General features: G+C 34.2%; 2 protein-coding genes across 2 annotated transcripts; one reads left to right on the forward strand and one right to left on the reverse strand.

Moving 5' to 3' along the window:
* The first annotated feature begins 555 nt into the window (after nt 1-555).
* LOC139847892 (riboflavin biosynthesis protein PYRR, chloroplastic) lies at nt 556-7,043 on the forward strand. The gene is made up of 8 exons (XM_071837622.1): nt 556-957; nt 4,501-4,635; nt 4,761-4,860; nt 4,943-5,068; nt 5,159-5,592; nt 5,684-5,929; nt 6,209-6,334; nt 6,627-7,043. Exons 1-8 carry the CDS (start codon nt 601-603, stop codon nt 6,897-6,899), a joined length of 1,797 nt encoding a protein of 598 aa, XP_071693723.1. The 5' UTR covers nt 556-600; the 3' UTR covers nt 6,900-7,043.
* Nucleotides 7,044-8,136: 1,093 nt separating this feature from the next.
* On the reverse strand, nt 8,137-9,569 carry LOC139847978 (F-box/kelch-repeat protein At3g06240-like). The gene has a single exon (XM_071837719.1). The coding sequence runs from the start codon at nt 9,531-9,533 to the stop codon at nt 8,436-8,438; it is 1,098 nt and encodes a 365-aa protein (XP_071693820.1). The 5' UTR covers nt 9,534-9,569; the 3' UTR covers nt 8,137-8,435.
* Between the last annotated feature and the right edge of the window lie 1,918 nt (nt 9,570-11,487).

The raw sequence follows: 11,487 nt of genomic DNA on the forward strand, positions 1-11,487 counted from the left end.
GGTAATGAAGAAGGTAAAATGTAGACAATTATTCCCCTATCATAGAATAAAGAGAAGTTATTTATTCATCTATAGTGATATACCCCAAAAGTAGTGAACGTTCTCCTCTCAATGTTCTATAGATAAAGAGATCGACTCTGAATGGAACTCCGATCAATAAGTATGTTTAAAAAAACGTATTAGGTGCCATTAAAATGATATAATCAAACTTTTATAAGTTTTAAACTTGACTAAAGTTCAATTTAGATTTTTAACAGCAGTCAAGTCGCCAATAAATTAACATCTGATGTTGACTCTCGATTGATAGAGCCTAATAAATAATTGGAAAGTATATTCAAATATTAAAAAAATACACTAACTAATTTAAATTAAAATAATTTCATTTAAAAATAAAAATTATAGTAAGAAATACTACGTACGGTATAATTAAAGTTAATTTATACGGAGTCGTTTTTTTGGGATTTGTCCTTTTTAGAAATTACGAGAAAGTTTGAGGACCATTTTAGTCCAAAACTAAAACCCAATCAAAACAAATACAGTTACACCGATCAAACCCAATTTCTCCGACCACCACAAAACCCTCATAACATCTGATCTCCGATGACAATATCAGTGGGGTTTACAACCCCAAAATTCACGTGCAAAGCATTATCTCCAATCATCAATCAATTCAATGACCAACACCACGCGCTTGACGCCTCGTATATCAAACGCGCCGCCGAGTTATCCGACAAATCCGCTTGTTTCACTTCACCACATCCTAATTTTGGTTGCGTGATAGCAATTACAGGGAAAAATGTCGTTGGAGAAGGGTATCTATATGCGCAAGGAACAAAGCCGGCGGAAGTTCAGGCGGTTGAAGCTGCCGGAGAATATTGCCGTGGTGCAACTGCTTATGTTAATATGGAACCCGGTGATTGTCATGGAGATTATACTGCTGTGTCTTCTTTTATTCAGGTTTTTTCATTCCATTTACTTTGATATGTTTATAATAATTAAGTATTGTGTAAGAATGTTTTGATATACTCCTCTTTTGTAGTGTATGATGATGATGCACGAGTAAAGAAATCTTTGACTCTTTTAAATGGATATAATGATTCAAAACATGTTTTAACAATTCGATTGAGATTAATTAGTATACTAGTGAAATGACCCGTTGAATCACGGATTTGTTTAAACGAAACAGTTTAATGATATGTTTTAGGTATTAGGTGAACGTACATGCTAAAGTCATTTACTTTAATGACCCGTGGAACCACATAGTCCTACTAAGAAACTCGTCAGCTGAACATTTCATCAGGGCCGGTCCCGAGAATTTGAGTGCCCTGAGCGAGGCGAAAAAAAAGGCCCTAGTGAACAATATAAACTATTTAAAAAAACGCAGTGAGCTTGTAAGGATTTATATTTATATTTGGATCGGGAAAAGTCAAGCACTTGTGTAAGGATTTATTTAAAAAAAAAAAAAAAGGCCTTAGTGAGCTTGTAGGCTGTGATCCAACCTCAAAACACTTAAAAATCATGTACGTAACAGTGTTGTAGAGCTTTGATTACCCAAAAGAGCATGTCAGATCAAACATAAATTATAAATTATAATAATTATTGTAAAAGTGTACTTATATGTATGTGGTAGTAAGTAGAGGTTTATACCTCTGATTTCAAGCTTATTGGACACCAAATAGCTTAACAGGAGTAGACCTAATGATACAAGCATGAAGATAACCCACATCCAGGCTAACAAATATATATTTATACAATACGTATACGCTTAACATAAATAAATATCATTGAGTTGAAGAAATTGGGATTGGTTAGCGTGAATTTAATTGCTTTAGTTTGCCTCAAATTAAAGCCACGAAAATAAATATGAATGTAGATAGATAAGTGAAGAGAAAAGGTGATACAGTAATATATGAGTTTCATTCCCACATCGCTGACCATATAATGTTTTAAGTGGTATTTAATCATTAGTCTGATGGCATTTTGATAATATTACAATGTTGGGCCAGAGTGTTTAAGATCTTAGCCTATTTCAAAGCATGGCCTATTACGTTGTTTGGAAAAAATAGTCAGGGCTGTTGTTGGGCTTTAGATTATTTTGGGCCCCTTAAAAATTTGGGCCCTGTGCAAATGTACAACTTGTACTACCCTCAGGGCCGAGCCTGCATTTCATCAACCATTTAAAATGCATATTAAACAATCCACATCAAATCATAAGAGATAATATTAGTTGTCATTTTATTTTAAAGGTGTAAATTAAAATATAAATTTAGAATTGGTTTCCTTCTGCGTAACTTTTATATCTTCTCGTATTCAATTCAAATTAATTAATTAAATTAATTCAAAATTATTTAATTTTAGTAATTAAAACAATTCAAAATTATTTAATATTAGTAATTAAAGTAATTATTAATAAGATTTAATAATAATAATTAATTAATAAGTTTAATTTTAATTCAAAATTATTTAGATTTTAATGATATCACCCACCATGCTTAGATTTTTTTTTCTTTTGTTTTTTGATTTACTTTTAACAAAAGAATTAGCCTAATAATGACATCATCATTATAGGATTTTAATAGAAACTATAGATAGATATAGATATTGGGAAAAAATTTGAGATACATTGATAATTGAAGTCGACTAAATTAAAAACGTGAAATTAAATAAATAGTAGAATTATTCTTGGTCAGATTGCTCGAGATCTTTGTCAAAAAAATTTTAACTTTGCCCTCTCCCTCATTTGTCGTACTCTTCGGGGCAAGTCACTTGACACCGGCTTGGATAGAAGTTTTAAACCTTTTGACATTGTACAAGTAGAAGTTTCTTCGTATATCTTATCCATTGTTTGCCTCGTAGCTGTTGCGGAATCAACAATCTTTTATCGGTCTTCGTCTGAAAGACAGTCAAGAAGCCGCGTCCGAAGAGCCCGAACTTTTTTGGCATTTAGCACGACCTGGTGGACGTCGTAGTGGTTTTTGACTAAATAAAGGAGCGAATTAACTTGCGGGTTGGACGTCGGTTTGGATTTTTCTCCGTCAAATCGATAGGATTTGATTCAAATACTTCTTCGTCGATTGTCTTTCTTTTGTTGACGGAGACACCTTCTGTGGCTAAAAACTTGGGACAATCTTTTAAAATGCGCGACGCTTCTTCGTATACAAAAGATCGATTGAGTTGTTGCTTAAATTTCGCGCGTGCCGCATCCAAAATATCTTTGTCGGGTGCCTCGCTCGGCCAATGTGCTTGAAATTCGGTGTAGTAGCCAATAAACAATTTAATGTCTTTTTGCTTTTTACTCCATTTTAAGCTCATTTGATCGGGTCGACGGGGCTCGGTTACTTGCGCGTTGTCCTCTTTTCGAACCACGTCCAAAATGAGTCCCTCGATTGTGCGGTTCCAACAAGCGGATTTAATGTTTTGGCCATAATGTGGCTCTCCGCGTCGGACCAAGGATATTTTTGGTGTACCTTTTTTCCTTTTGGATCTTCAGTTGTGGCTACATTTTGGGTTTCGGGTACGTTTTGGGTTACGGGTACGTTTTTGGGGCTGGATTTTTCAACTTCTTCGTCGGGTATGTGAGATAATTGAAAATTTGTGATGTAGGGTTGGTAAGCGCGATTTGTTGTTGTGATTGCTAATATATATGCATGTACATTTTAGCTACGTGGGTCGTCGGGTGGGAATGAGAAAAGATTGATGAGTGGTGAAAATTGAGATTGAAGTAATAAACAGCTTTGCGGGTTGGAGGATGAACCGGATGGTGACGCGAAAGTTTGTTGAGATTCAAGTAATTGTTTGAAAGAAAGGATCACATTGTTGAGAAGTTGGAATTTGCACGTCTTGTTTGGGTTGTGATTTGGTATTCTTTTGGGGCATTTTGTAGTGAAATTTTTTGGAGGAGGGATAGAAATTTAAGTGTGAAATTGTATAAAAAATGACATGATATGGATTTTATAATGTTTGAGGTAGGATAAAGTTAAATTAAAAAAACACAAAAAAAAAAAAAATAAAAAAAAAAATTATCCGTTGCAAACGGCTCTTTCCTTTTCTTTTTTTTTTCTTTTTTTTTTTAATTTTCGTTTTCTTTTTTATAAAACCCAACGGTCGAAAGGGTATATTCTAGGAATATCCCTTTAATCTTCTTTATCGGATATGCTTTGTGACCACACTTTGAATCACAAAATGCTAATGGCGGCCCGATGGCGATGAAATGCCATCGAGTGTGGTCGATGGCTAGGTGAATAACGGACCAATAACCCGCCGATGGGAATGGTCATATTTTGGTGTATATGCACGACTTGGTTTAACGAAGTAATAGTTGTAGTTTCATTGGCTTTTTTGCTTAAAATGCTATAAAACTTTAATAGACTTATAAAAACTAATAGTTATAAAACTATAAAGTAAGCTAGATCCATTGGCTTATATGATCCAAACTAGGAAAAACTCCATATCGTTACCGTTCTTACACACACACACATGTGTCTGATGATAAATTCATAGGCAGGAATCAGTAGAGTTGTTATAGGTATCAGACATCCATTACAACATTTACGTGGAAAAGCAATACAAACATTAAGAAATGAAGGACTGCAAGTTGATGTTCTCGGTGAGGACATACGAAATGTCTCCATAGAGGTAAACAAACTTGATAGTATTATATCCTTATTTTATTTTATTTATTTATTTATTTTTTTTTTTTTTTTTTTTTGTAATATATAGTTACTCATACACTTATTGATGTTATATTTGTAATTCTATAGGATGCTCTAAAATCCTGTCTCGTTGTCAATGCTCCTTTGTTATATAGATCGGCTTCTCGAGTCCCATTCTCTGTTCTAAAGTATGCAATGACCCTTGACGGTTAGTATTATACATTTACATTACTTTTTTAGTTTAATTATTATTAAGTTAATTTATTCACTGATTCTTCTTATTATAATAGGGAAGATTGCTGCTAGTAGCGGTCATGCATCGTGGATAAGTAGTAAACAGTCACGATCTCGAGTTTTCGAATTACGTGGTCGAAGTGATGCAGTTATTGTAGGAGGAAATACTGTACGCAACGATAGTATGCAACTTTTAATATCTCTTAAGTTTATTATCACTGCCAATTTTGGATGTATCTTTGATTAAATCCTACTTTTGATTATACATATAGATCCACGTTTAACTCCGAGACATGGAGGTGGACATTTACCTATGCGAATTGTTATGTCACAAACTCTCGATCTTCCCGAAGTTGCTCATTTATGGGATGTTCGAGAGGTGCCGACAATAGTCGCTACTCAGAGAGGTGCAAGAAGAAGTTTCCAGAAGTTTCTTGCATCTAAAGGCGTTGAAGTTGTTGAATTTGACATTTTAAACCCTAAAGATGTCGTTGACTATCTTTATGATCGGGGGCATCTTTCGATACTGTGGGAATGCGGTGGGACGTTATCGGCATCGGCGATATCGTCTGGCGTCATACACAAGGTGCACACTTTTGTTGCTCCGAAAATAATTGGCGGGAAAAACGCTCCGTCACCAGTTGGGGAACTTGGGATGGTTGAAATGACACAAGCGTTAGAGTTAGTTGATGTCTCGTATGAGCAGGTTGGTTATAATTTTTTTTTTTTATTTTATTTTTTTTAAATGGAAAGTTTTTATAAGATGTTGAGTATTGAATTCTTGATTGAAAATGCAGATAGGACCTGATATGCTTATTAGTGGATACTTGCAACCGATACCTGATTTGACACCTGTCATTCCATCAGTTGATGAAACCACAACCATTGATCCATCTTTATCGCCTTATGATTCTCCGATTATATTTTTCTATAAGACGTGGGACCTATATGGGAGTTTCTCGAACTTTTCTCCTCATCCAATCAAACTGCCTGATGAAACTGGAGATTATGTAACTTGGTCAAGTGTAGAGCACTTTTATCAGGTGATAATTTGAAATTTTGAACCACTTGTAGCTGTTCATGTTATGACTTATAGGTTGAAGTTGTTGAATTTAATATTTTTTATAATTAGATTTATTCGAAATATTTTTGTTAATGTGTAGTATATATGATCAATTTATTTATTACTGAAAGTCAACATTGGTCAACGCCCGACCCGTCCCTCCAAGGTCCCTACCAACTGATCCCCGACTCGCGACTTTTACAATATTGATAATGATTCCTATGATGTTGATTTATTTTTTTTTCTTCACAATAAGCAGGCACATAAGTTTATGGGGTCAAGTAATCCTGATGCTAAAAGTTACGTTGAAGCAATATATTTAACAGAGAGTCCTGAAGAAGCTGCACGAATGGGAAGGAAATTACAAAGGGAGTATCCAGCCATGGTATGTTATATACTCTTTAAATTCAGTTTTCCAATATCTGTAGTTTTCTTTACGCGTTTCATATATATCTGTAGTTTTTAATATAAATATTGTGCTAAATATGAATAATGTTAGATTAATATTCTAGTTTATTGACTAAATCAAGTTATCGGGTTGTGTATGGAGTAAAAATACACTTTGGGTGACTTTTGACTTGTTAACCCGTTACCTAATTAGGTAATGTTTGGTATCTGACCCGGCTGAAGTATTTGACCCATTCATAAGCAAATGAATAAACACATTGGTTATGCAGGTAAGGTCTGATTGGGAAAGTGTGAAGACAGAGGTGATGTATAAAGCTTTAAAATGCAAGTTCTCAATTTACCCACATTTGCATTCGATGCTTTTATCGACAGCAGGGTGTGTGCTCGTTGAAGCTTCTCCGCACGATCTTTTTTGGGGCGGTGGTCGAGACGGCGAAGGTCTCAATTATTTAGGTCGATTACTTATGAAGTTAAGATCTGAGTTTCTAGATGATGTTGACACACATAAGCCTGAAATCTCTGCAGTTTACCGTGAATCCTAATCATAAACTTAATTAAAGTCCTGTTGCTTGTATTTTAAGCAAAAGTTATACATTTTTGTTAATCAAGTTTGTATCAATTCATAATGTATACAATTAATAATGTATACAAAAATAGATGTTATACTTGAATACTTTACATTTTTATTAAATGCATGGTTTTTTTTTTTTTTTTTTTTTTTTTTTTTTTTTTTTACGAATAGAAGCCCTTTAGAAGATTTACCAAATAGCCTAGCTGTAGCTTCAAAACCAAAATATTGGCCGATTAAAATGGGTTGGCAGACCGACTATTTCAACCCAATCCCCAACAGAAACATGTTAATTTCTAGTCAAATTTTAATAAAATTCGCCGTTAAAAAAAATAAATAAAAAATTCTAGTCAAATTTTTGTCTATCAGCTTAGTATGAATTTGTTTCAAGTCAGTTCATATGATATTCTATGCTATTTTATAACTCTGCAGAAACTTTTGTCAAAACATAGCACATGATGGGATTGAAAAAACCCTTTAAAAACAGAACATCACAACTAATCTTATAATATCAGTCACATATAACTACATGAACTTACATATATTATTCAATTAATATTTTCTCTACAATTTAATATACTGTAAATTAGTGATGTGATACTGTGATTACATGTAAGGTTCATGCCTGATTGTGAGCTGTTTCGATTTAAATGAGTGTTATTAAAATATATATTTGTACTATACATTTATGTGATGCTTTGCTTTAAAATTAACAAAATAGGCATGAAAAGTCATGCGATCACTGCCAATTAATAGATACATTAAAAAAAAGAGATATACTCACACACTCAATATTGATCCTTACTTACAATAATAGAGATTCAAGTCCCAAGATAAATTTAAGGACATAATTGTAAGTTTTATGGTAAAAAGTGTGTATGAATCAAAAACTGGTATGTGAGTATCACCTCCCATTAAAAAAGTACGTAGTATATTTTTTAATTTGCTGATACTACGCTTTCTATATTTTGACCAAAATGAAGGAGCATAAAATTTAAAAAATGTTTTATTTATATTCAATGTTTTAAGATCATAATAACTATTTATTTGGATTGAAATAGATATTTGTCTGTCAGCTTAGTATGAGTTTGTTTCAGATAGGTTCATACAATGTTCTAGCTCTGTTATTACACTCTGCAGTCACTCTTGGCAATACATAGCACGAGATGCGATCCAAAAACCGTTCGAAACAACAAACAGAACATCACAACTGATCTACATTCGATGAGAAACATAACATAAACTACAAATAGTTTACAGATGTCTCGTAATGACATCCTCTTCAAACTTCAAAACAATTATACACCGCAAAGTTTAAGTATGATAACTATCATGAGTCGATACATAAACTAAAGGCTAAAGCCTACTTTTACACATGTACTTTTTGTCACATAAAACATACTGCTATCTAACCGATTCAGCTGAACTTTGACGCCCTAATTGGTTCAGCTGATTCAGCTGACCTTTGGCGCCCTAGTCGGTTCAGCTGAACATTGGCGCCATAGTTGGTTCAGTTGAATTTTGGCGATACGAGACTTTCAACATAAGTACCACAAACTTTAAAATCTTTCAGATCTCGAGTATCAACAAGTCTACAACTTTTACCTTCTTCAACATCATACATCCACATTTGATCTCGCGTGAACAGCAACATCTTTCCATTGTCATACAAAATCGACTCGACAACATTAACATCATTGAATCCATGGAGTATAATCTTAGTCCAAGATTCTTTTACCCCATACTCATTCATCAACCATATCATACCACCCACTTCAAAAAATATACCAAGTTTTCCACCAAAATCAACAAGTCTACAACAAATTTTAGACCCGATACGCGACCCGATACTAACATCAGGTAACGCCACTTCATTAAACTTATCATCTGCTAAATTAAACGCAACGATTACTTGTAAATCGTCCTTGTTAGCAAACCAATGAACAAACCCATTAACCAAAACACCTGGTACACTCTTACCATAAGAATGATCATAAGGTGAATCAGTTACTGGTTTCCAAGTATTAGTTTTAAGGCTATAAACGTGTACCGACATACAATCAGGTGGTATCAGGTAGTTAAAATGAAAATAGGAAACTGTAACAACCTTGTAATCATCGTTAACTGAATCATAACCGAATCCATATGTGATATCAATCTCTAACAAATTATCCACCATTTCAAAACCGGAAACCGGCAGTGTCACAAGTTGTTTAGTTGTCGGGTTGAAAACAACAAGTGTATGATCAGTACGATCAGATATTAAATCATTAAAAGAAGCTAATACAAGGCCATTGCAAGAACCATGGAAAGTGAATAGATTGAGATCATGAGGTGATTTTAAATTTAGGTTTGTTGGTGATGCTGAAAGTAGTTGTTGTTGATGGTGATTGAGTGGGAGTGAATTGAGTGAAAGATCAGGGGAGATGAATATGATGTGGTTTTGATTGATTGTGTTTTGATGGGTTTTGATGAATTGGGGTGATGAAAGTTGAGAGAGCCAGTCTTTTGAAACGCACCGGAAACGGCCGACGGATTTGGCCGGAAAAAGAGGGAGGATGTCGGTGATGATATCCGGCGGGATTGTAACGGTGTCTTCAGATGCCATGGAATTTGGTTTGCGATAATTTAGGAGAATGGGATATGTGTGGTGGTGTGAGTGCACATATCTGCTTTTATGCAGTCGGTTTCAATGAATTACGTTTGTAAATCTATATTCGTAGTACTTTTCTATATTCTTGAATAATTAATTACTATTAATATATTAATAAATTATATAAGACTTTTTTTTGTGCCGTTGGTCCCTCCATTATACACCAAATAGTGAACAATGTCCCTTTAATTTTTCTTCTGCTTACAACATCCCTCCATTATCTCATTTAAGCATACCGAGTCCCTCCGTCTAAATTCCGTTAAAAAGGTCCGTTAACCCTTGACATGTGACTCGAATGTGAGGGTAAATTCGTCTTTTGTCATTTTACCTATCCACTCCTATTAGAAAATAATTCTCCACACATTGTGGGTAGGATTTCATTGATATTTATAATACATACAAAACTTGTAGAGAAAGATAAAATACAACAATATGAAAAGTATATATGCGCAATATTTATGCCTAACTTGTTCTCCAAGTATAACTTCCTCTGTACATTTAACTTAATCCATAAGTAATGCATTAATACTCTAATGCCCCCCACCCCCACACGTCAGACGGTGATTTTTCGATGGTTCTCCTAACGACACACGTGGTGGACAAAAGGAGCATGAAAAAATATATATATATATAGAAGTTTTTTTTTTTCTTTTTACAAAAGAAATTGAAGAAAGTTGAGATTCAAAAAAAAGAAGAAGAGAGAAAAAGAAGTTAAATGTGTCGGCGGTGTAAAGAGACGGCGACAAGAGATATCCTGACTCGGTCTCAAGGTAGCGACGACGGTACACACATGGGGGTCTGCCTCGGACTCGCTATAGAGATGGCGGCACACACATAGGGGCCTGACTCGATCTCCGGATAAAATCCGCTCGACAAAAATAATTAGTGTACGATCATGGTTATGATTGCTCAATGATCGGGTGAAGAATTATTTTCTAATATGGTATCAGCCTGAAACCCATATATAAAACTTCGGGTGGAGAATTCTTTCTTCCTCTTATTCAACCAAAGCTTAAAACCTTAAAACCTGAAACTGAGAAACTAACCTGTAACCTAAACTACAAATACAATACAAATACAAATCTAAATCAAACGACACAAAACCCATAATAAAGCTTCAATATGCAAAAACCCATATATAAAACTTCGATTTACAAAACCCATGATTAAAGCTTTGATCTGCAAAACCCATATATAAAGCTTCAATATGCAAAAAAGAAATCAAGAACAAAAAGCTTATATTCCTACTACAGTACATGTGATATTCATGATCATATTCAAAGCTACAAATTCAACTCAACAATTTATGATCAACTGATATTTATTTCGAGTTCCCTTAAGTTGAATCAAAGCTTCGCAACCTATCTGGAACAACATTTGGTATCAACAGATTCATAGCTCATGAACATCTTCGTTATTCATCTTCAAAGCTTGATTTAGGTGTTCATCATTTTGAAGATTATACATCAAATTGAAACCAGATCCACGTTGCTTATCTTAATCCGAACCTTCGTCGATCATCAAACAGGATTAACATGTTCAAATATGTAGTGTTTGAGATCGTGTTCGTCGTTAAGCGCTAACTCTAATCGTTTTGGTCTCCGGAACAACTCAGTGCATTTCAGATCGAATCAAGCATGGTTTCTGAATTATTATCAATCACTTATGCTTCGTGATTCATCAAATTAATTGGAGATTCATCAAAAGACTCGAAATCATAAGGTCAAAGTTTTGGTTCATGTGATCAACAAATCAATTGGCACGATTTTGTTAGTTTCAAGACGAATTGATGAATGTCGAGTGTTTTGTGAAGGATTTCGAGCAACATTCATGAAGAAATCACAGTTTGAAAGCAACTTAATTAAAAACTCAAAGTCTAAGTTTAAGTGTGCTTCTGCTACTGTTCATC

Source organism: Rutidosis leptorrhynchoides, chromosome 5 (genome assembly GCF_046630445.1).
Source record: "Rutidosis leptorrhynchoides isolate AG116_Rl617_1_P2 chromosome 5, CSIRO_AGI_Rlap_v1, whole genome shotgun sequence".
Taxonomy (NCBI): domain Eukaryota; kingdom Viridiplantae; phylum Streptophyta; class Magnoliopsida; order Asterales; family Asteraceae; genus Rutidosis; species Rutidosis leptorrhynchoides.